Source organism: Hemiscyllium ocellatum, chromosome 7 (assembly GCF_020745735.1).
Source record: "Hemiscyllium ocellatum isolate sHemOce1 chromosome 7, sHemOce1.pat.X.cur, whole genome shotgun sequence".
NCBI classification, from domain to species: Eukaryota; Metazoa; Chordata; class Chondrichthyes; order Orectolobiformes; family Hemiscylliidae; genus Hemiscyllium; species Hemiscyllium ocellatum.
This window is the reverse complement of record NC_083407.1, coordinates 63,658,966-63,684,984: the sequence shown is the minus strand read 5'-3', so window position 1 is coordinate 63,684,984 and position 26,019 is coordinate 63,658,966. Positions and strand designations below refer to the sequence as shown.

At 39.3% G+C, this 26,019-nt stretch overlaps 1 protein-coding gene across 1 annotated transcript in view; it reads right to left on the bottom strand.

The window, feature by feature from the left end:
* Positions 1–331: 331 nt before the first annotated feature.
* The window catches only part of cfap210 (cilia and flagella associated protein 210), a 59,501-nt gene continuing 33,813 nt past the window's right edge, over positions 332–26,019 (bottom strand). The window contains exons 5-10 of the mRNA XM_060827915.1: positions 18,839–19,044; positions 15,051–15,207; positions 8,305–8,444; positions 5,096–5,288; positions 1,483–1,647; positions 332–694 (exon numbers count right to left, since the gene is read on the bottom strand). Of these exons, the coding sequence (XP_060683898.1) occupies positions 332–694; positions 1,483–1,647; positions 5,096–5,288; positions 8,305–8,444; positions 15,051–15,207; positions 18,839–19,044 (1,224 nt within the window). The remainder of the gene's footprint in view (positions 695–1,482; positions 1,648–5,095; positions 5,289–8,304; positions 8,445–15,050; positions 15,208–18,838; positions 19,045–26,019) is intronic.

The following is a 26,019-nucleotide window of genomic DNA, read 5'->3' as shown; positions in this document are numbered from 1 at the left end:
CATTCTAGTGTAGTTTTTTTATTCCAGTCCAAAATTTATTTGTACTGATGCAGATAAATGTTGTTTCACATTGAGTTTATTTATCTCTTGAAACTTGCTATTATCCTTCAGTAACTGTTTCATATTTTGCTAAAGTCTTTCAAACACATTACTAGAATAGTTATTCAAATGTTATTAGTTTCAAGTGCATGAAAGAGAATAATTATATTAAAATTGAATTGTATTTGGTTGCTGATGCGAAGATGATTACACAGATTCATTGTAGTTTTCAATAATGCAAAATATTTGTAACAATGAAAATCAATATATACATCACTAATTTCCAAAGCTATTACCATGTAAAACCTAGTGATTTCTTGGATTTCTCAATATCACATTTATCATGTAAATTCTTAATTGCCTCAGTTGTACTGCGTTTATAATTTGGAAGTTGAATTCCAGAGGTGTCCTTGACCTGATAACTAGGTCTTATCCCACTTTCGTCAATTAACACTGGACCACGTCCACCCCCAATGCCTTGGTGAGCAGCTTTAAGAAGTGGATAAATATTTCGGCCTTTTTTTGCAGCTGCCTCTATAATTTGTTGTGCATATTCTTCAAATTCTTTCTTTTCCATTTCAAGTAGAGCTAAGCTTTTTTGTTTGTGCTCCAGTTCAGCAGCACGATCACGTAATGCCTTTGCTTTTTTTTCTGCCTGGAAAAGTGGAAAAAAATAAATCAAGCCTTTTCAGATTTTAGTCATGTACCTTTACCATGTTCTGATTTGTTAAATAAAGCACATCTATATTAATTATATAACTAAAGGAAAACATAAAAATAAAGCTGCAAGAATGATCCATTTCAAGTACAGTAGAGTGATCATGTTAACTTGATCATTTCAGTGCCTCTAAAGCGTTTATCCTGCACCGAGGTCATAAAGTGCATCACTGTAACTTGCTCCGAGAGGTGAGTTAATCATCCACCTGTCTTCAGCCAAAGCCAAGGTGGATGATTCAGAGATGGTTTTAAATAGCAGTCTGATTTTTAAGGTTTTGACACCTATATGGCCCTTGCTGACATTTGTTTCAGGGTCTTCTCTAAGTGTCAGTGAGAAACAGTATTCAGACCTGTTCACACTGCCAAAAGATAAGTTTCCATTTATATCCACTAATATTTGGCAGCATAATTTTGATTCTTCGTTGTCGTGCTTCCTGGTATCTATATTATATATTAATAATTAATATTTTAATTATAATTGTTGCTATGTTGCCATGAAACAATGCCTTAAGCATATTTTTATTCATTATTTTCCTGCTTGCTGAACTTAGTCAGGAAACTAGTGGAAGTACTAGAATAAGCAAATGGAAATATCGTCCCTGGGCTCCTGTTGCTTATTATCCAAGTCCACAGGTGTAAAGAAATGCAGGGCTATTAGCTCTGATAGAACTGTATCTCAAAGTGAAGAAAAACAAATAGAAAGTTATATTAAACAGTAATGTTTACCATTTGTTCAACAAGGAAGGCTTGCACACCCTCACCCTCTTCTCGGGCTTTTAACTTCTTTTTCTTGTCTTGTTCATGGTTTAAATTATCTGCTTCAATCCTGGCATGAAGAGCTTCTAATGCTTGTATTTTTTCTTCCTTTTCCTTCTCCTCACGCTTCTTCATCTGAATGCACATTATCTAAATTTATTACTATACACCAAAGTAGATTCCTATCATCAAATTTGTTTAACTATTGTTTTTAATAAGGTATATATTTTTAAAAAACTTAAATGTGCCTTGCTTTCATTTCTACTTTATTCTATATTCACATGCAATTTTCAGTGACTGAAAATATTCTTGTAAAATATAAAGTCCCAAGATACCTATGTGGTTGATTTAATACATCATGGCAAACACATCAATAAACATTTTGAAGTTAAAGATCATTATTTATCTTTCTTTCATTTAGCATCAGAAACTGCTATAAATACAAACAAATGGTAAATGTGAAGAGCAATAATTATGTGTTAAGGTTTTCCTAAATCTATTCTGCCTTAGCCAGTGGAGAATGAGGGGCTACATATAAAATTCTCAAACTGTTTCTCAAGACCCAGAAAATAACAATGAAAGGCATGGAATGAAGCTGAGGTCAGGTGAATGGATGGTTCATAGTAATTAGTATTTGGCTTTAAATGCACAAGAGAATGATGAACATGAATAACATCAATAATTTACAGGGAAGCTGGTACGGTATGTGGAGAGCAAGTCAATAGAGTTAATGAAATGTGTGTTTGCTTCTTGAACTCAACAGCCAAGGAAATTCATTGTTTCTGGTCTTTTAATTCTTAATATTAATTCTGGAGAACAAATATTCTTCTGTTCCATGTTTCTATGTATTCTTAAGATCTACAATAACCAATTCTCTATGGCCAAATAGGATACACAAAGAATCATTTAAATTTTATTGTCTACTGGTGTGAAATTTAACTTCAGCAAAGATGTATCACAGAATTATATTGGCCATCCATTATATACATGCCTAGTTATAGACTCAGTGACTCCTGTCATTTTTGAAGGGGAAAAAGGAAATTGGAAAGTTACATCACACTCTGGCTGCTGGCAGGCATGCTTATCATTGTTGTGCCTATGCCCTGGCTATTTGATTTGTGAAGCCTCAGTTCTGTCTGCTGTCCACTCCCTTCACCACTCCTTTGTTACTCCCTTATTTCCTCGTACACCTCTCTCTCACACAATCACCCTTCATCCACTCACTTCTCCCCTGGCCCCAAGCAGCTCCCTGGCATTCAGACATTCTTCTCTGTTTATCATCTAGTGCTCCTCGATGCTCTTTTCACTGCTATCTCATGTATCCCAGTCCCTTCTGCCTCCAAAAATGTAGTAGCAGCAAAAGAGAAGGGAGTGGTGAGGAGATTTGGGAAGGGGCCAAGGGTGAAGTGTTAAAAAGAGCAGGAAGATAATAGTCCCCCCGCATAAACTCAGAAACCACCAAAAGGAGCACTAAAAAGATAAGTGATAAAATAAAATGAGGGCAAATCTCGTGAGAAATATAAAAACTGACAATAAGAGCTTCTTTGAACTCTCTCTTTTATATATTTAAAGTAAATGTAGGCCCCTTAGAAAATGAATTTGAGGAGATAGTTATAGGGAACAAAGAAATGGTAGAGGAGTTAAACAGATATTCTGCAATAAGGGGGAAAGAATTAAGTACTATCACTAATCATTAGAGAAGTAGTATTAACCAGACTAATTGAGCTAAAAGCATATACATTTCCATGGCCCTGACTACTGTATCCTCAGATCTTAAGAGGTAGCAACAGAGATAGTGAATATATAGGTTGTAATTTAGCAAAAAAAAATTGAATTCTAGAGAAGCACCAGAGGACCAAAAAACTGCCATGTATCACCCCCATTCAAAAAACAGGCAGACAAAAAGTGGGTAACTATAGGCCAATTAGCTAACAGCTGTTGTTGGAATCAATTATGAAGGCAGTAATAGCACAACATTTGGAAAATCATAATCTAATCAAGCAGAGTCAAGCCACATGATTTCATGAAAGGGAAATTGTATCTGACTAATTTGTCAGTTGTTTAAGGAAATCTCAACCAGAGTGGATAGAGGGCAATTAGAAAATGTGTTACAATTATACTTCCAAAAGGCATTTGACATGGTAACCTCTCGGAAAGTTACGTCATATGATAAAAGGCCATGTGTTGGAGGTAGTGTATTGATGTGGATTGAGAGTACATTAGCTGGGTCTCTGCATTAACAGTCCAGTGATAATACCACTAGGCCGTCACCTCCCCCTGGAGCTTCAAGGACCGTAGGGCAGGATGGGGTTTGAAAGCAAATGATGTAGGAAGTGAGGAGGGACCATAGGAAGCAAGTGGTAAGGGAAATGGAGGGAAAGAAAGAAAGAGTGAAGGCTGTGGTAGAGAGCAGGAGGGGCTGGGTAGTGGGGGAATTGCTGGTGAGTGGGGTAGAGTGGCAAATAATCTGATAGGGAGTGGGGGGGGGGGAACGGAGGTGTGATATAGAGTAGCATAATAAGCAGGAGAGAGCAATGATTGGTATATGCAGAAACTGGAGGAAATCTTTCCTTTGTGAAACATTCATCAGCTTTAATGCAGGTAATTGTCTGGGGTGTCATGGTTAGTGATATGCAGGAAGTGCTTCCTCCAAGTGTTGCTCAAATAAACACTACTGTTTCCCAGTTTGTGGACCATGTATATATGGGGTGCGGGCATTTGCGCTCCCTTTTTAGTTTTCTGGAAAAACCTTCTCCTCTGTTTTTGGTTGCACTTTAGTCCCACACTCCTGATCTTCGGGCACCCGGCACAGAGAGGCAAGGGCAGGTCAGAGGACCTTCTCATGGGTCTGCTCCTGGCCTGGCCAAACTGGCCATAAACAGGTCCAGGCAGAGGGCCGTGGATGGGATTGTTATGGCCGATTGCCTGCCCTTCTTCCATGTTTATGTCTGTGCCAGAGTGTCCCTAGATAAGAGCATGCGGTGTCGACTAACACCCTGGATGTTTTCAGGGAGAGGTGGGCACTGCGGGATGTGGAGTGTTTTATTTTCTCCTTCAATTTTGACTTAATCCCTGCCCTCTCCTTTACATTTTGATCACGCAGCATTGCCCTTTGATGAGAAGGGCACTGCTTGTCACTGGCCACTCCATGTTTCCTTTCTTCCTGGTGGTGGAAAATGAATAAAGATTTGTACAACTATTGTCTTTCACTGTGTCTCACATCGCGCGCGCGCACACACACACACACACACACACACACATATATATTATGGGTGCTGTGAGAAAATAAGCATTACTGCTGTTAGGTGATAATGGGGTGAATAAATTTAAAAAAGAAAAGAAATATAACCAGGAGATTGAGAATCTCCTCAGTTTAGAGAACTGATGGAAAAAAAAGTAAACACCGCCACCAACTTAAAGTCAGCATGTATATGGTATATAATAGATAGCCAATTGTTGCTGCCTATTTTAGCCTAAATTCAATTTTATCCCTATTATGTCAAAATTCATAAATGAAATACATGACGCATTACAAGTAGGAAGAAAAAGAGCACATAGAAACAGACTGACATAAGCAGGTTACCATCATAAGTCTGTATTCTTCAATTGCCTTCAAATCTGCCATTGTTTTTTCCTCCTTTTGCTTAATTTCCATCTGTCTTTTAGCTTCCATCTCTTCTGCAGCCTTGGCAATGCGGTGTGTTTCATCCTGCACTTCTTCTTTCATCTGTTCACTTATTAGTCTTACCATCAGTTTTCTATGATCCTCTTTCTCCCTAGAATAATCAGATAAGTACTAATTGACACATTATTCCATTTCAGTAGAAGTGAATAGTTTTTACTACATTGTTAATACATACAGCATCGACCATGATACTGCATGACCCACCATTTTATAATGGTAATTGAATTTTAATTAGTAATGGTTTGCTTGCATTGAACAGAAATTGTGAGTATGGAGACAAGGTAGGTAGACTAATTAATGATCTCATCAATGGGATAAATCAAGACGTTGAATGTCCAATGCATGTAGACTGATTTTATATTACAAAAGCAGATCACAAGAACTGCTATGATGCAGGAGAAGGTGAGCTAGCTCATTGTGTCTACAACCAGCTCCCCCCAAAATCATTTTACTTCATGTCCTTCTCCTGCCTTTTCTCCATTGTTCCTTTTCAAATAGCAAACTAATGAATTTGGATGCCCAATTGAACTTGTTTCCACGACAATCCATCTCGGTCCTGGAACAACACTGCAGGGATTCCTCAGAACCAAGGTCCAGGTCCAAAGTCCAACTATTTTTGGTTACTTCATCAGGGATCTTTGTTCCATCATAAGATCAGAAGTGGGGATGATTGCATTATGTACAGTACCAATGGCAATGATTCAGGTCCTGAAATAGTTCTTGTTTATAGACAACAGGACCAGGACAATATCCATATTTAAGCTGAAAATTGGCAAGAAACTCATATCATACATATGTCTGGCAATAATTATCTCCAATGAGAATCTAACCATCTCCTTTTGGTATTTAATGGTGTTACCATCACTGGAATTTCCCCATTATCAACATACTGGGAGTTAGCATAGCATGAACTAAACCAGCCATTTAAATATTGGGGCTACAAGTGCAGGTCAGAGTCTACGAATTCTGAGAAACTTCATGACTCCCTAAAGCCTGTCAACAAGTTAAAGGCACAAGTGAGGAATGAAGAATACTCTTCATTTGCTTGGATGAATGCTACGAAGACACTCCACACCATCTAGGTATCCCATCCATCACCAACACACAGTGCAAAGTGTGTATTATCCTCAAGGCACACTGTGGCAACTCACCCAAGGTCTTTGGACATTACCTTTGAAACCCTACCTTTTACCATTAGAAGGACAAGGGCAGCAGACACACAAGAACACCACCACCTGAAAGTTCCTCATCAAGCCATACTTGATCTTACCTTCAAACTATATCACCATTCCTTCATGTCACTGAGTCAAAGTCCTGGAATTCCTTTGCTTATTGCACTGTGGGTATAATTGCACCACATGGGTTCAAGTAGGCAGCTTATTACCACCACCTTACTGGTAATGAATGCTGGCCTAGTCAGTGACACGTATATCTTGTTTACAAATAAACAAGAATTCTCAGACTTTTTACTCCAGACTTTAACCACTCATGTGAAGAAGTCTTATTCTTATTTTGCTCTTTTTTTTATGCCAATTAGTTTACATTTGTACCCACTTGATTTTGATCCTTTCATAAATTGGAACAGTTCCTCCTTATCTATTTTTGCCATAATCCTCATGATTTTGGATACCTCTATCAGATCTCCTCTGTTTTCTAAACAGGAAAAATAGTCTTAACTTCTCCAATCCCTCTTCATAACTGAAGGTCCTGATGCCTATGACCATGCTAGCAAATCTTTGCTGCACATTCTCCAATGCCTTCACATTGTTCCTAAAGTATGGCACCCAAAATTGGGTGCAATAATCCAGCTGAGGCCAAACGAGTTAGTGTCTTATACAAGTTTGGCATAATCTCCTTGCTCTTGTACTTTATACCCAATTGATAAAAGTCAGGATACTGCATGCTTTATTAATCACTCTCTCAACCCTTCCTGCCATTTTTAAATTACTGTACTTATGTTTGCCATAACTGATAGTGCTACACCTCAGGTAGCAAGTACATCCCTTAGTACATGAATGAGGCAGGAGATTAGTTAGTTCATTGGTAGGGTTTGTTAACTAAAAAAATCCCTAAAACAATTGTTTCTCAAAGTCCACATTTTTAAAGATGTTTTCTGGTGTCCGATTTTGATCAATGCCATTGGATCTTGGCACTCCTGAATGGCACTCCTGAGAGACTTCTGGCAGCTGGTTTTTGATAACATTTAGTTAATGTTATGCTTAACTTTGCTTTATCCAAAAAGGTGTATTATTCAATTCCATTCTTCACAAAGAGAATAATTGTGAGATTTAATGGTGAAAACATCAACATTATGGTTCATACCCTGTTTCCTTACAAGGAAGGAAGGAATCAAACATCAATGAAACATTGTACAGGCCCAGGCAATGTCAAAAGAAAAGGTTGGATTTAATAAAGTTTTGCAGTCTTGTCACCCTCAGTGTTTTCTCTAAGTGTTGTTCAACACAGGAATGATGATTCATCAGCCAACAGAGAATGGTTTGTGGTAATCAGCAGAAGATTTCCTTGCCCATGATTAACCTGATGCCATGAGGTCCCTAGTAAATGCTGAGGACTCCCAGGGCAACTCCCTCCTGGTTGTATATTACTGTGCCACTACTTCTGCTGAGTCTATTCTGTTGGTGGGAAAATGCATAGCCAGGGATGGTGATGGTCATGCCTGGGACATTGACTGTAAGGTATGATTCCACGAATATGACTATGTGAGGCTGTTGCTTGATTAGTCTCTGAGATAACTCTGAGTTTTGGATCTACCACCTGATGCTAGTAAGGAGGACTTTGCAGTATCGATAGGGCTGTTTCTGTCATTGTCTTTTCCTATGCTTCTGTTGATGCCAAGTGACCGGTTTAATTTCTTTATTGGAGATTTTGTGGCGATTGACACAACTAAATGTCCTGCTAGGCTATCTCAGAGGGCAGTTAAGAGTTAACCATATTTCTATGGCTCATGACTCATGTGTAGTCCAGACCAGGAGAGGATGGCACATTTCATTGTCTGAATTACATTAGTGAACCTGCGCAGCCACAGATGTCTTTCAACAATTCAACAAATCATCTGTGCACAACTGAAAAAAATGGACATTGCTTACTTATCTATTTCTGCTTGCCGTTTTTTTCTAAGTTTTAACATTTGTTGTTTTGCTGAAACGAATAGTCTGATATTTTCATCTTCCAATTCTTCTTTTTGGTTTTCTAGTGCTTTTATGATCTTCAGGTTTGCAACATGTGCCTGAAATAGAATAACGTACACTTAATAATCTATTAAAGTCATATTTTTTCAAGATTTCCAATGGTATATTTCATTTAAGTTTAGTTGTTCAGAGTTCAAAGGTCTTAGTCTCTATAAATCAAAGTACACCATTTTGACACAAGGGCCCAAGGATCTTGCTGTATTTGCTTTAGGGCAGGTAGAATCTTAACAGGGAACCGGACAGAGATATACAAAATAATTGAAGAGTTGGTTACAGTTTCTGCTGATAGATTGTGAAGGGCAGGGACATTAGTTTAAATGTTGCATTAGTCAGAAGAGACTAACGTTAGGCATTTTTCCCCAGGAAATTGGGAGCCTCTGGAATAAATTACCAACTAGCAGAGTAGGTACTGACTTTGCAGTTTACAAGAGCAAGCTGGGCAGGTCCCTCACTGGGACAGAAATCAGATCATAAATAAGGTGCAACATAATTTTATATAGCTCATTCAGATCCCCTTCCCCACCCTGACCTTCTCTGCTCCAAGGAAAACAAACTCAGCATACCAGTCTCTCTCCTCATAACTGAGACTTTTCATTCCAGGCAACTTCCTCGTTAATCTCTTCAGTGCAATCATATCCTTCAAAAAAAATGTGCTGACCAGAACTCCATACAGTATTCCATGTGTGGCTTAACCAAGGATTTATAAAGTTGCAACAAGATTTCCTTATTCCTACATTCTACACCCCAGAAAATGAAGCAACATCTCATAGGCCTTCTTCACTACCCTGTCCACTTGTGCTGACACCTTCAGCAATCTATGGACTTCTACACTAAGATCCCTTTAGTATTCCTCAGTACACCCACCCATACATTGCGTATATCCTTTCCTTATTAGGCCTCCCAAAATGCAAAATTTATCAGGATTAAATTCAATTTACCAGATGATCGATATCAGACTGTAGCCTGAGACCATCCACCTCACTATCAACAACACCAAAAGTTATCCATGCCATCTTCAAACTTAGTAACTGTACCTTCTACATGCACATCCATCGCATTATTGTAAATAACAAACAGCAAGGGTCCCAGCATCGTTCCCGGTGCTACACTGCTGATCATAGGTTTCCAATCACAAACATCACTCAAGCTTCATCCTTTGCTTTCTATTTGCAAGTCAATTTTGCATTCGGTTTGCCAACTTGCTTTGGATTCCATGAGTTCTTTATGACCAGCCTTCTACATGGGACCTTGTCAAAGGCCTTACTGAAGTCCATGTATACAACATCAACTGCAATGCCATTATCAATATATTTAGTCACTTTTTCAAAAACCTCAAAATATTCAAATAGGATCTCCCTCTAACAAATCTGTGCTGACTATCCATAATCAATCCCTGCCTTTCCAAAGGTTGATTAATCCTGTCCCTCAAAGTTTTTTGGAATAATTTCTCTATTACAGACATTGGACTAACCGGTTTGTAATAACTTGGCCTGTCTCTACTGAACAAAGAAATCACATTAGCCATCCTCCAGTTATCTGTCATTTGTCAAAGGCCAGCGAAGTATTAAATATATCCACCTTGCCTTGCCTCTCATAGCCTGGAATACATCTCATTAGGCACTGGGGATTTATGTGCCTTTATGCCTGTTATAACATTTAATACCTTCTGTCATTACATTTAACAATTTCCAGAACCTCACCATTACAATGTCTTTCTCCTCTGTGAATACAGATGAAAAGTATTAATTTAAGACCCCACCCTAGTCACTCTGAGCACAGCTTGCCCATTTGGTCTCTAATAAGTCCCACTCTTTCCCTGATAATCCTCTTTTAATATACTTATAAAAAGTTATGGGGTTTTCCTTCATAGCATTTGCCATCATCCCAATTAAACTCCTACACTCTATACTTTTGAAGGGCTTCCTCTGTTTTTAAAGACACTGTACCTGACATATGATTCCTTCTTCTAACTTATCAAACTCTCAATATCCTTTGATTTCCATGGTTACCTGGACTTGCTGCCCTTGCCCTTCACTTTTGGGGGAACATGCTAACTCTAAATTCTCACTCTACTACTTTTAAAAGGCTCCCACTTTCCAAATATAAATTTTCCTGCAGGTAACTGCTCCCAATCTATGTTTGCAAGATACTGCCTAACGATATTGAAATTCACCTTCCTCCAATTTAATATTTAATTTCTACATTATCTTTATTCCTTTCCATAAGAACTCTGAAATTACAAAGTTACACACTATCCCCAAAAGGCTCGCACACAAACTTCAACCACTTGACTGGCTTCATTCCCTAGGATTAGATCCAGGTCTGCCATATTTCGAAAAGGACTTCAAAATTTCCATCCCATCTAATCCTTTTATGTTAAAGTGATCCTAGCTAATATTAGCAAAACTGACATCCCCAACATATAACCCCATTTCTCTCAGACCTTTCTGTGATTTCACTGATTTGATTCATTTATTGTCACGTGCATTTTGTTACAGTGAACTGTGTTGAATAGTATCGCCACACTCTGGAGCCATTTTAATACATAGAAAAATAAATCAAAATATAGAATATAAAGGCAGAAGAACAAAGATATAAAGAAAAAGTGTCCAACTTCACAGAGCTTCTTGTTAAATACTTTGCCATAGACCATGGCTTTGCTGTGCTCCTGCTGCTGGAATGGAAGTTGGCACTCTTGGATGCCATCTCACCTCCACTGACACACTTGCTGCTATGAATCCTCACCGGACCTCACCAATGCAGATGCCACTGATGCTGCCAGGTACCATACCAACCCAAACTTGATTCTGCCACTGCCTCCAGGAAACCCCGTATGGTGAGGATGATGCCAGGAACCCAAACTCACCTCTGCTGCAGCAGCCATGAGTCAGCGCTAGGACCGCCTCATCAATGTGGAAGCCGCTGGGAACCCAAACTCTCTCTGATGACAATGCTGCCACCATGAGTCCACTCAGGGCCAACTCGTCAACCACCACAAGTCTGCACAGGGCTTACTCACTGACCGCCACAAGTCCAACATATCTACTCCTCTAGCTCCCTCTGACTGTCGGGAGGCGTGTAGTATAATCTCAGCAAAAAAACTGCCCCTTTTTTTTCTAAGCTCTACTCAGATAGCCTCATTTTAAGACCCTTCAAGGACATCATCCTTAATTAAGATTGTGATGGTTTCCTTTATGTATACTGCAATGCTCCACCTCCCTTACATATCCCCGATGGCACCTGAAACAGCTATATCCTAGAATGTTGACCTGCCAGTCATGTCCTCTCTTCAGCCTTGTCTCAGTAATTCAACAATATCATATTCCCAATGCTCTTAAGTTAATCTGCCTGGTCAAGCTCCTAGCATTAAAATATACACAATTTAGCTTTCCGGATAACCCCATGTGCCTTGGCCTGTCTCTGTCTTTCTGTCTAGTGGACTGTCCTAGCATCTCGTCCAGATCTGATTGGACTTGCTCACAACATTACATCTATTCTGTGCTCCAATTCAGTTAATTTTTGAAATTGTTGTTGATCTATGACTTGATAATGGCTAAGCAGTCATAGAGTTGTATTTTATTAATGTTGCATGTTGTATCAACTGTATGTTGTTAATAGCAATGTGAAATCTGACTCCATATCTGTCTGTGATGCCATCAAAAGGCAACATGTGTACAAAATAAATGCTAAGGCAAATTCAAAGTCTAGATTTGTCCTTATAATTCATGATGATTCTTCAAGCAGAAAGATTTGAACACATGATTCTACTGGGTAAATCAACCAAAGCCAAATGTCATTTCAGGATGTAGTGATGGGAATTCTACTGATGATGAAAGGAGATGAACATATTGTGGTGCAAAGCAAAATAGCAGTTGAGCAAAGCAACACTGACAGTGAAGTATGACAAACTGAGTACCAGAAGAGAGAAAGTTAGGAACCGAACGGAGTGAAGGAGGGAATCCAAACCAATCAACAAGTTGAAAGAAAATGTATCCGTGTTTCAGATGATTGAGAATAAAAATGTGATGTGATGTATACAACTTTTCGTAAGTCTCACTGAGAAAGGATGACCAACGTCCGATGATTCAAGGTTATGTAAAGAAGAAAATTACCCGTTTCAGCAGTTCTCCAGTTTAAAAGTATGTACAGACATCAGACTGTCAGAAAGAAAATCAAAGACAACAATCTTCTAACCAGAAAACTACCAGTCTTTCCAAGTCTAGAAAGAACATGTTCCAAGAGAACAGTGAAACGTCTAGATTGCTTGAATCTGTAGAAGTGGGGGAAATGGGACAGTGGTAAATCTAATTATATACACAAATGTATTATTAATAATAATCAAAAAATACTTGAGAGGGTTATGTTGTATAAGGGTTTGAAAGTGTTCATATTGAGATATGCCATAAGCACCATCCACTATTTCGAGATCATGGAGACTAATAGAACAGCTTAGAATCTCAAAGGCGAGAGACGCAACATCTAGTCATCCTCAACATCTTTGTAACAATGTCTTCCAAATCAATGCAACATGTAACTACTGGCTAAATGCAAAACAAAACTATATCTTGCTAACTACAAGAGACTCTTGTAATTAGATTTTTTTCATCTAACCTCTAACCTCCAGCATCTGCAGTCCTCACTTTCTCCTTTTTTTTGTATCTACTGTACTAGACCAAGCAGACCGTGGACTTTTCTACACTTAAAAGACAATTGTGGCAGAAACCTTCATCACGAGCATCAGCTCATACAGCACAGAGAACCGCAGGCCCATACAATAGGTTTCTCCTCCTCCTTTTGTGCCTGAGTATATAATTTGATACTACCCCTTCTGTTGAAATTTCCTACGATATAAATATCTGAACTGTTACTGGCAAATGATAGTGAGTGGTAATGAATGCTTCAAATTGCTGCTGTGCTTGCATGTATCAGAGTAGAAAGTGAGGACTGCAGATGCTGGAGATCAGAGCTGAAACTGTGTTGCTGGAAAAGCACAGCAGGTCAGGCAGCATCCAAGGAGCAGGAGAATCGACGTTTCGGGCATGACGTTTCGATTACTGAAGAAGGGCTCATGCCCGAAACGTCGATTCTCCTGCTCCTTGGATGCTGCCTGACCTGCTGTGCTTTTCCAGCACCACATTTTCAGCTCTTGCATGCATCAGAGCTGGGATTGTTGCTGAAGAGAAAAGGCCAAGTTAAATTTGTGAATTTCTGAACAGACCTAACATGGCTTTCAGTAGATGGGCTGAGAAGGTAATGGGCTTAAATGTATGCTGCCTGGTCAGTAAGCTATAAAACAGAGGAGAAAGGGGTTATTTCAACCCTGGCTTTGTGACAATTTTCCAATAGTGCGACTGAGGTCACCCTTCTAAGGATATCCAGAGTCTCTAGAATTTTGAAGTCTCGATAGTGTTCTTCCCCTTCTTTTTGCAACCAGTGAGAAATGTAGATAAGGACATTAAGTGATTCCCAAACAAACAACTCAGTGTGGCTACCTGAAAATATACATGCACCATGCAACTGTGTTAGATAGTTGGAATCATTTGGTTTCAAAGACCAAAAGGATTTGGTGATGAAACACATCAATTCAAGTAAGCAATTCAATGTACACCCAGCTGCAAACAGGCATTTTTTCTCCTATCTTCACTGATATGACACTCAATATAGCTGATGCTTTAATGTCTCCAAGGAAGCAAGATGCTACTCATACCATGTTAACTGGTGTATAAATCTTACAATTCTTTCACATTGCTCTTCTGGTGGCATTCACTACTAGAGAGACCTCTTTCCACAATCTCAGATCTTACCAGAAAATTTGTAATACACCATCAGGGAAACAAACAACTCTTCTTTCTCATTTCATACATTTTTTTTTCTACACAGTAGTGAGCTAAAAGTACCTCACTTACCATTCATTTGTAACTGAATGTTTGATCTTTTTGAGTTATACATAGTTTTGTTGAATGAACCTGCATGGTTCAAATTCAGGGTAGTAAATTTAGCAAGATATTACAATCTGGCTGGTTCCATTGTTTTAGTTCCTTATGGGAACATCCATATGAGCACTCTTCTCTAGTTGGTGTCCATACTGAAACTATTCAGCATGTAGTACTAATTCCAGGGGACATTTGGCTTCCTTAATACCACCTTTAGCGGCACAGCTGATTAAAGTTTTGATCCCAAATTACCTTCTCTGTTTAATTTTTGAAGGACCTTAAGCCCAGCAGCAAGAGTACATACAGATAGTATCAATGCCAGGTGTTCACTACATTGTAATAACGAAACTGACATTAAAAATATAGTAAGGCCAATATACGATGGGTGAGCCAGTGCAATTGTCGTACCACCTCATATCCTTGGATTGATCAGAAAATTTAAGCTTATATTTGCTAAAAATATTTAACTAAGGGCAATGTGCAAGAAGTTTCTTTTCTAGTACCACTCATTTTTGAAGTAATGTTAAAATATCCACTATAATCTTAATCCATGTAAGAATCGGTTTCTCCAAACAAATTTGAGACTACAACAGAAAGTTGAAAATTCACATTATAAAATCATTAATAAGTGTGCCACAATAACAAACCATCCAGACTTCTGGAAGTAATGTTATCCAACTGCTTGAAATACTTAAAATGTATTATTCCTACCTTATGATTCATCATATTGTTGTGTTTTTCTTGGCTCTTCAGTTGTTCAATTTTATTGAGCTCCCACTGATACAGATGAGCTAATTTCTTAATTTCTTCTCCCTCCTTTATATATTGTTGTTTTTCCAGTTCTTTTAAATGTGCATTTTCCTTTATTCTAGCATCAAAGGCAAAAATATGAAAGCATATGTTTAAATAAAATCAGAAACTGAACAGTTTTCATGGACATCCATTCTGAAGAAAACTGCCTATTAAGATATACTTAATGACTCAGGTTCTCAAAATTGTAATAAGGGGATTTATAACTATTGGCAGTTGTAATATAAAGGATACGGTCAATCTTTTAAGTGCACTAACTCTGTCAGAGAGCTGCACCACAATATCCATCGCATTTTTGAGTCCCCCACCCCCCCACCCTCTTTCCCCACAGTACCCTAAATTTATTCTTGAGATATTTATCCAATCCCTTTTGGTTGAATTTGCCTTCCAGTACATTCCAGATCCAAAGTTCTAGCTATGTAAAAAAAAGTTTTCCTCATGTCACTTCTGGTATTTTTTGCTTATCACTTTATATTAACGTCCATTGGTTTTCAACCTTTCAGCCAATGGGACAAAGTCTGTCCAGATCCTTCATGATTCGGAATATCTCCATCAAATCTCCTCTCAATCTTTTCTTCCTTATGAAAATTAATACACGTTTCACCAACCTATCCAGATAACTGAAGTGGCTTATCCATGAAACATTCTGATAAATCTTTTCTGCACATTTGTTAAAGCCTTGACATCCTTCTTAACATGTGGTGCCTCGAACTGGACACAATACTGCAGTTGAATAGATGTATAAAGGTTAATCATTGCTTTTGTTTATAAAATCCAAGATCCCCAAAGTATTTTAACTACTTTCTTAGCCTACTCTGATATCTTTAACATCCTTTTACACAAATAAATTCCCCGTTCTTGTTTTTAAAATGTAATTTATATTTTTAATCAACCTGTCCAGACTGGGGCAGATGGAAATTGAACCTGAGCCTCTTGGTCCAGGGTTAGGGGTGCTACTACTGCACCACATGTTCTTACATCCTTTCAGAAGCATACCTTTAATTTATATTATGCTCCTTATTCTTTCAACCTAAGTATATTATTTTTCACTCCACTGCATTTGATTTAATCAGCCAAGTGTTTGTTCAGCCCATCTACTTGTCTCTGTCTTCTTGAAATATATTACTCACCACACAATTGTTCACCACTACCTAGTTGGTCCGTCAATCAGCAAAACTTAGTCTACATGTTGCCCTTTTATTCAATGGATTTCAATTTTGTAAACAGGTATAATATATTTTTTATTTATTCATGAGATGTGGGGGTCACAGGTTAGGCCAGCATTTATTGCCCATCAGTCAATTATGAGTCTACCACATTGCAGTGGGTCTGGAGTCACATGTAGGCCAGATGAGGTAAGGATAGCAGTTTCCTTCCCTAAAGGATATTAGTGAATCTGATGAGATTTTCCTGACAACCAACAATGGATTCATTGTCATCCTTAGACTCTTAATTCCAGATTTTTATTGAATCCAAATTCCACCATCTGCCATGGCAAGGATTTGAACCCAGGTCGATGGATAAACAGAATCAAAAAGTGTGGTGCTGGAAAAGCACAGTTGGTCAGGCAGCATCTGAGGAACAGGAAAGTCGATGTTTCGAGCATAAGCTCTTCATCAGGAAAGCTTACACTAGAAACGTCGACTCTCCTCCTCCTTGGATGCTTGTCTGACTGGCTGTGCTTTTCCAGTAAAAAATGAGGTCTGCAGATGCAGGAGATCACAGTTGAAAATGTGTTGCTGGTTAAAGTACAGCAGGTTAGGCAGCATCCAAGGAATAGGAAATTCGACGTTTCGGGCATAAGCCCTTCATCATTCCTGATGAAGGGCTTATGCCCGAAACGTCGAATTTCCTATTCCTTGGATGCTGCCTAACCTGCTGTGCTTTAACCAGCAACACATTTTCAACTGTGCTTTTCCAGCCCCATACTTTTTGATTCTGATGTCCAGCATCTGCAGTCCTCACTTTCTCTTCTATGCTGGATAAACAGTCCAGCGACAATGCCATTAGGCTATCATCTCTCTGCTAGAAATGCACTTTCTCAAATGTATTTTAGCAGTCTGCATTACTCAACTGCGTTACCTCCATCAAATTTGTCTGTTCTACCTCATCATAAACACAATCAAGTTAGTCAAAAACGTATTTATTTGAACAAATGGTATAACTTTTCCTTAATTAATCATCACTTGTCCAAGTGACTAACAACTTTATACTATATAATCACCTCTAAAGGCTTTTCGGTCACTAAGAATTTATTGACTAGTCTGCAGTGTTGCATGTATCTGAACACCCTTCTCTAAATAAGAGTACAACATTTGCAATTCTTAGTCCTCTGGCACGATGCTGGCATCAAAGAAAGCTTGGAAGATTATGGCTGGTGCCTCCATTAATTCAACCTTTACTTAGATAAAATAATAACTCACAAGGAATCCAACCCAATTCTTGTGATGTATTAACTTTAAATGCAAATATCGTTTCTCATACAGAGTCATAGAATCATAGGAGTGTACAGCACGGAAACGGACTCTCCTCTTTTTTTTTAGCTCATCCAGTGTCTCCTCTTTCACAATGACTTTGGTAGCATCTTCTTCCTCGGTAAACACAGATACAAAGTACTCATTTAGTACCTTGCATATGCTCTCTACCTTTGTTGATCCCCAATCAGCCCCACGCCTTGTCTTTCTAATGTTTTAAAATAACTTTTAGATTCCCTTTTATATTCACCACCAGTCTTTTATGCTTTTTCTTTGCTTCTATTTTTCCCCCCATTTCTGAGTTATCTGTACTCAACTTGATTCTGATTTGAATGATCATATTAATATCTGTCATGCACACATTATTTCCACATCATCTTATTTTCTATTTTGTGTATATTCCAGGAAAATATGGTTTTGCTTGCTCTATCATTCCCCTTCCTGAGAATGTACCTCAGAAGTACCTTAACTATTTCCTCTATAAAGGCTGTCTGTCTCCTGTTTCCTTACAGTTTTGCCTGTCAATCTTTCATTTCACTTACCTGAGACAACTATGTTCTCATCGTACTAAAATTAGCTATTACTCAATTAAGTAGTTTTCCTCTCGATTGTACATTGTCTTTCTATAGCAAACTAAATCGTTTGGCACTCTTATCACTGTTTGCTAAATGTTTTTTCTTTGACATTTGATTCACATGACCTATTCGTCTTCAGAACCTGATCTAGCAATGCCTACTCCCTCGTTTAGCCAGAAATATACTGGCAAAGAAAATTCTCCTCAACAGACTTCAGAGATTCTTCCCCCTCTGCTGTTTACACTATTATTGTTTTAGTATATATTAGGATTATTAAAGTCCTTAAATGTCACTGCTGTATAGTTCTTCTAATTTAAGTTTATTGTCATTGTCATCCTCTCAGGCCTGGTAATATTCTTAACCAAAACCACCACTTCTTGTTTCTTTCCTTCCCTTTCTTTCCTGAACACATCTAACATTTCCTTATTTGCACTTACCATTTCCAGTTTTCGAAGAGTGCACATTGCTCTTCATCATCCATTTTTTTCCTAGTATAATTGTATTATCTTTGGTACTGATTTTGATATGCTTTGTAATCCTTTTATACTTACCTTTGTACAACTCTCCCTAAATGACATCTGATATCAGAGGACAAGAGAGATTATTTCAATAACACAACAGAAATTTAAACTATACTCACTGCTGTCGATGAAATTCAGCAAGGGCCTTTCTCTTTTCTTTATCTTTCATTAATTTTTGATATTCCTCATCCTCACCCAAGTTAATTCGACGTTGAATTTCCTCCATATAGCTTTTCTCTTCTCTTTCATGAAGATTATTTTTTTTTCTCTTTAGTTCAATCTGTGCTTCACGTTCTTTCAGGGCTTCAGTGAGCATCAGTGCAGCCTAGATAAAAATGTATTTATACAGTTTGTACAGTCATGATGCTGAGAATGTAGTTGATGCTACAAATTGCTGGACATAAATGGGTTTTTAAGTTAAAGGCAAAAATTCAAAAAAATTTATTTACATAAGTGAATTCCAACATTGAATTACAGATTTTATATGAATCCTTCAATCAAACTTGTCCACACCAACCAGATATTCCAATCCAACCTAGGTCCATTTGCCAGCATTTGGACCATATTCTGCTAAATCCTTCCTATTTATATACCCATCCCAGATACCTTTTAAATGTTGTGATTGTGTCTGGCTCCATCACTTTCTTTGGCAGCTCATTCCATACCCCAAATGATCATTCCTAATTATGAATTACAAGCAGATTATCCTTTTTTTGTATATGGCAATTTAAATTTTGAGCAGTTCTATATTGAATAGAATAGAGTAGCAATTTATTGTCACTTGTATTTTTACAAAACAAATACAGTGAAATGTGTTTAAGTTGCCAAACCCTGGGGCCTTTATTAATAAGAGAAGTCATATATAGAATGATAGAGATATACAGCATGGAAACAGACCTTTCAGTCCAACTTATCCGTGCTAACCAGATATCCTAAAGTAATCTAGTCCCATTTGCCAGCATTTGGCCCATATCTTTCTAAACCATTCCCATGCATGTACCCAATCAAATGCCTTTTAAATGTTGTAATTTGTACTAGCCTCCACCATTTTCTCTAGCAGCTCATTCCATACATACAACACCCTCTGCATGAAAATGTTGCCCTTAAGCCCCTTTTAAATCTTTCCCCTCTAACCATAAACCTATGCCCTCTAAGTTTTAGACTTTACCCACCCTTGGAAAAGACCTTGACTATTCACCCTACCCATGCCCCTTATGATTTTACAAACCTCTATATGGTCCGATACTCCAGGGAAAATAGCTCCAATCTATTCAGCCACTCCCTGTAGCTCAAACCTTCCAACCCTGGCAATATCCTTGTAAATATTTTCTGAACTTTTTCCAAGTTTCACAACATCCTTCCTGTAACAGGAAGACCAGAATTGCATGCAGTATTCTCATAGTGGCCTGACTAACGTCCTGTACAGCTTTAGCATGATGGTAAAAACAATGACTGCAGATGCTGGAAACCAGATTCTGGATCAGTGGTGCTGGAAGAGCACAGCAGTTCAGGGATGCTGCCTGAACTGCTGTGCTCTTCCAGCCCCACTGATCCAGCTTTAACATGATGTCAACTCTTTTACTTAATGCACTGAATAATAAAGGCAAGCCTACTAAACATCTCCTTCATTATCCTATTTACCTGTGACTCCACTTTCAAGGAACTATGAACCTGCACTCCAAGGTCTCTTTGTTCAGCAACACTCCCCAGGACCTTACCAATAATTGTAAAAGTCCTGCCCGATTTGCCTTTCCAAAATGCAGCTCCTCAAATTCATTTAAATTAAACTCTATCTGCCATTCATCGGCCCATCTGATCAAAATCCCATTGTACTCTGTGATAACTTCTTTGCTGTCCATTACACCTCCAAGTTTGTTGTCATCAGCAGAGTTACTAATCATACTCCTATGTTCACATCCAAATCATTCTTATAAATTATAAATAGCAGTGAACCCAGCACCAATCCTTGTAGCACAATGCTAGTCACAGACATCCAGTCTGAAAAGCAACCCTCCAACACAAAATAAATAAGATGTTTCCTGGGCTGGTTTCTGGGAAGAAATGAAATTTTCAAAGTAGTACAAATTTAAAGTTACCTACACTTAACCTCAAGGATGTGTGCTGAAGGGCTTGTACTATGCTGTACAGTTCTATGTTCTTTTCATCTCCTCAGATGTCTCAGTCTGTGTCTCCTCTCAAATTCAAGGCTCAGCTAGAGTCAGGTGGTGTAGTGACACTTGGGAGTGTAGTATCTCTGTGTGGCCCCTTGAGTTTACATTCCATGATCTAATCCTGAGCTTATGGAGCTACTCTAAACACAATTTTCACAATTCACAAATCGACTGTGAATGGTGACCTTTGTTAACCTTTGTCTTGACTATTCCAAAGAACTCCTGGTTACCCTTCACTTTCAACTTTCCCTAAACCAGAAGTCATTCAAAGCTCTGTTACCCATGCTCTTACTCAGGCCAAATTAAAATTTATCTATTATACCTGTACTCAATTACCTTCTGGTGAAACAAGTGAGTTATGAAACTCTCAGCTCGCTTTCAAGTTGCTTCATACTTCCTACTTTGCATCTTCTCCACAGCTAGAATCTCCAAGATGGCTGTACTTCTCCAATTCAGGCATCTTAACCATCCCTGATTTTAATGTTTCCACTATTGGTGGCCATATTCTCAGATTCATGTACACTCAATTATGGAATTCCCTCCTTAAACCTCCCTGGTTTCTAGCTTTCTTTCATCCTTTAAGACAATCCATACAACTTATGTCTTTGACTATGATTTACGGTCATTTGCTCCAAAATTGTTCTTTGAGATATGGTGCCAAATCTCATTTTAAAATTCCTGAAGCATCCAGGAATATTTTATTACAATGCTGCTGCTGTATACTTGACAAATGTTTACTTGATTTCCTTGTGTATATTTGAATCACCCAACATGATCATGCAACATCATGTTCTTCTACTCAGTTGGAGCTGTGATAAAAATAACCCATTCCTTTTAGATCACCAGTCCAATTCCTATAGATAAGTGCAAGCCTACAGTTAATTACAACTATTGTTTGTACATGCACTTTACAGTCAGATACTTGTAAGTCTTTTTAAAATAACATTCATACTTATTGAATGTAATAAAAGTTAAAAATTTTACTTGAATGCTTTAGTAAGCAACAAAAACCTGAGACATGTTTCTATAATGCATTGTAGAGATTGATCTAATACACCATACCCAATTTCAAAGGATGAATTATGTTATTTTTCAGCAACTTTTGCTCAGTTTCATTCCCTAAATTATTTTTAAAGCTACCATTAGAAATATAGGAATGGGAGAAAATCCAGTCATCCTTCAAACCTATTCTGCCATTCGATGAAATCTCAGTTGGCCTGTTCTCACCGATGGCAATATAATAGTAAACTTTGAAGATTGAAATCAACAGGTATGTATCATTGCCACCACCCTTTTCTCCATCTTCTTTGCCACCGTTCTTCATCTTGTCAAGAACAAACTTCCCAGTGATGTGGAATCATGTACAAGATGGACGGAAAACATTACAACTGCCATCAACTGGAATCCAAGAAGAAAACAACGCTGACATCACTCTACTCTCTTGGAAGAGATTCATCTTCAAGCCTTCGCCGAAACACACTGAATAACTGATCTCAGCCTCAACCTCTAAAAAAAACCTAAGTCCTTTACCATTCCATCTGAGGGCAAGCTCTGGTCTATCCCTCCATTAAGATCAAAAGAGAAATCCTCCCAATCATGGCACATTTGACTTACTTGTGGAGCCACTTCTCACCTAAGGCTGACCAGCATTGTAGAGATCCAACACCACATCCAATCCACGAGTGCCACATTTAGAGTCCTAAGGATGAGAGCCTTCAATTAAAGCATCATCTGCACTCATACACAGATCCTTGTGAATAAGGCAGTTTCCTTCTGACTCTTCCATATGATTCCAAAACTTGAACTACATATAAAACCACCTTAAGGCCCTGGAGAAGAAGTATCAATGCTGTTTGAGGCAGATTCTCTGCATCAGATGAGAGGATAGGCGTACTAACAGCAGCGTCCTTGAAGGCACCAGCAGCAGTAGTATCGATGTCGTGATCATCTGAAATCAACTCCACCAGTCTGGCCAGGTGTTTAGGGTCCTACATTCCAATGCCAAAGCAAATCTTCTTTGCCCAGCTCAAGGAAGGCTGTCAAATGAGAGGAAGACCAGGAAGCACTTCAAAGACTCCCTGAAGGTTTATCTCAAGAAATGCTACATCAATATCAACAGTTGGAAGACATACACTCAGAAGAAACTGACTTGGAGGAACTTCCTGGATGAAGGAACACAATTCTTCAAGGACACCTGCAGTCAAGAGGAAGTATGGAAAAAGAACCTGAAAAAGGAATTCCAATGATCTTGAGGCAAAGGACCAATTCCACTTCTCAGAAACATCTGCCAAATGTGTAATCAGAGATGCGAGTCTAGGATTGGGCTCGTCAGCCACACCAGAACCCCAGAGCCCATGACCAGTGACATGGAATTTCCTAGTGAGTGATTGCCAATGACTACAATGATTGGTCTACTATCTAAAATGCCTGTGCAGCATAACCTTGAATGCATTTGTTTAATAAAAATCTATCAAAGATTTTAAAATTAACAATTGATCTAGCATCTGCAGAAATCTGTCATTTGCAAAAGAGTTCATTCTACATTGCACAATGTTTACATATATTTTAATTTTTAAACTATGCCCATAGTTCTAGATTTTTCATCCAATCAAAAAAGTGTTTCTCTTTATATACTTAACTTATATTAACTATATTCACATAACATTTTGGAAACTTCAATAAAATCAACCTTTGAATTTCTAAAGTACATGGAACAGAACTCTGTGCAATATCTGCTTGGCAGAATCTTCCCTAACTCAGTTGAAGTATTTTATGGCTCCTGATCCATCAGAAGGTGCCAGGCAGGCTAAGATAAAAGGTAGGGAGGAGGGACTTGGGGGAGGGGCAATGGAGATGTGATAGGTGGAAGGAGGTCAAGGTGAGGGTGATAGGCCAGAGTGGGGTGGGGGCGGAGAGGTCAGGAAGAGGATTGCAGGTTAGGAGGGCGGTGCTGAGTTCAAGGGAATCAACTGAGACAAGGTGGGGGGAGGGGAAATGAGGAAACTGGAGAAATCTGAGTTCATCCCTTGTGGTTAGAGGGTTCCCAGGCGGAAGATGAGGCGCTCTTCCTCCAACCGTCGTGTTGTTATGTTCTGGCGATGGAGGAGTCCAAGGACCTGCATATCTTCGGTGGAGTGGGAGGGAGAATTAAAGTGTTGAGCCACGGGGTGGTTGGGTTGGTTGGTCCGGGCGTCCCAGAGGTGTTGTTGTTATGTTCTGGCGATGGAGGAGTCCAAGGACCTGCATGTCTTCGGTGGAGTGGGAGGGAGAATTAAAGTGTTGAGCCACGGGGTGGTTGGGTTGGTTGGTCCGGGCGTCTTGAGGTGTTGTTGTTATGTTCTGGCGATGGAGGAGTCCAAGGACCTGCATGTCTTCGGTGGAGTGGGAGGGAGAATTAAAGTGTTGAGCCACGGGGTGGTTGGGTTGGTTGGTCCGGGCGTCCCAGCGGTGTTCCCTGAAGCGTTCTGCAAGTAGGCGGCCCGTCTCCCCAATATAGAGGAGGCCACATCGGGTGCAGCAGATGCAATAGATGATGTGTGTGGAGTGTTGTTATGTTCTGGCGATGGAGGAGTCCAAGGACCTGCATGTCTTCGGTGGAGTGGGAGGGAGAGTTAAAGTGTTGAGCCACGGGGTGGTTGGGTTGGTTGGTCCGGGCGTCCCAGAGGTGTTGTTGTTATGTTCTGGCGATGGAGGAGTCCAAGGACCTGCATGTCTTCGTGTTGTTATGTTCTGGCAATGGAGGAGTCAGATTTCTCCAGTTTCCTCATTTCCTCTCCCCCCACCTTGTGTCAGTCGATTCCCTTGAACTCAGCACTGTCCTCCTAACCTGCAATCCTCTTCCTAACCTCTCCGTCCCCACCCCACTCCGGCCTATCACCCTCACCTTGACCTCCTTCCACCTATCACATCTCCATCGCCCCTTCCCCAAGTCCCTCCTCCCTACCTTTTATCTTAGCCTGCCTGGCACCCTCTCCTCATTCCTGATGAAGGGCTCTGGCCCGAAAAGTCGAATTTCCTGTTCCTTGGATGCTGCCTGACCTGCTGTGCTTTAACCAGCAACACATTTTCAGCTCTGATCTCCAGCATCTGCAGACCTCACTTTTTACACCTGATCCATCAGGGCTTAGAGTAATCTCTCTTCTGCAATCTTCTGCTCTTTACTTCATTAATTAGGAAAACCTTGGGTTCTTGGGCATCTTTCTGGGAGAATAGCAATGACTGAAGAGGCAGAAATGGTTAGTGACCATACTTTGGCCGGACTATGTGCGTAACAATTTCCGGCAAACCCTTGGACTATTATAGATTGGGCTCCTTGATTGACTGTGGCAGTGCCCGTAACTGACAATACCTTACAACCCTTTGATTTTCACGAGTTATAAGGAGAGGTTGGATAGGCTGGAACTTTTTTTCCTTGAGCAAAGACGACATAGGTCTTGACTTTATAGAGACCCTATAAAATCATGAGAGGCATTGATAAATTAGATAGCCAACAGCATTTCCCCATGGTAGGAGAGTTTAAAACTAGAGGGCATAGGTTTAAGGTAAGAGGGGAGAGATACAAAAGGCTCCGTGGGGCAATATTTTTCACCCAGAGTGGTGAGTGTCTGGAACAGGCTGCCAGAGGTAGTGGTGGAAGAAAGTACAATTTTGTCATTTAAGGAACATTTAGACAGGCACATGGATGGGATGAGTATGGAGGGATTTGGACGAAATTCCAGCAAATGTAATTTAATTGTGAAAACAGAGTGGCAAGGACAAGTTGAGCCAAAGGTACTGTTTCCATGTTAGACTTCTGTGACTATATGGCCGTTCTCATGTCCTTGTTGCATAAACTGCTGGCACATGCTGCAAGTCTAATGTTTACAAAGCATGTTGTAGTATCATGGTGTTGCATGTGCTCACTTATCTGACTGACAGGTTGACCATTCAGTGCTTCCCACTGTTACAAGCTATCTGCCTATCCTTCTCCACTAAAAAGCTATGTAAGATACAGAAGCTGGCAACTCTTATGTCAGTGAGTGTGTGCTAAGAAAGCAATTGAAATACATACTATAGTGTATTGAAAAGTACAAATGCTAGGATACTCCTGTAGGTTCAAATGTGGGGTGTGGCAACTAGAACTGCAAGAT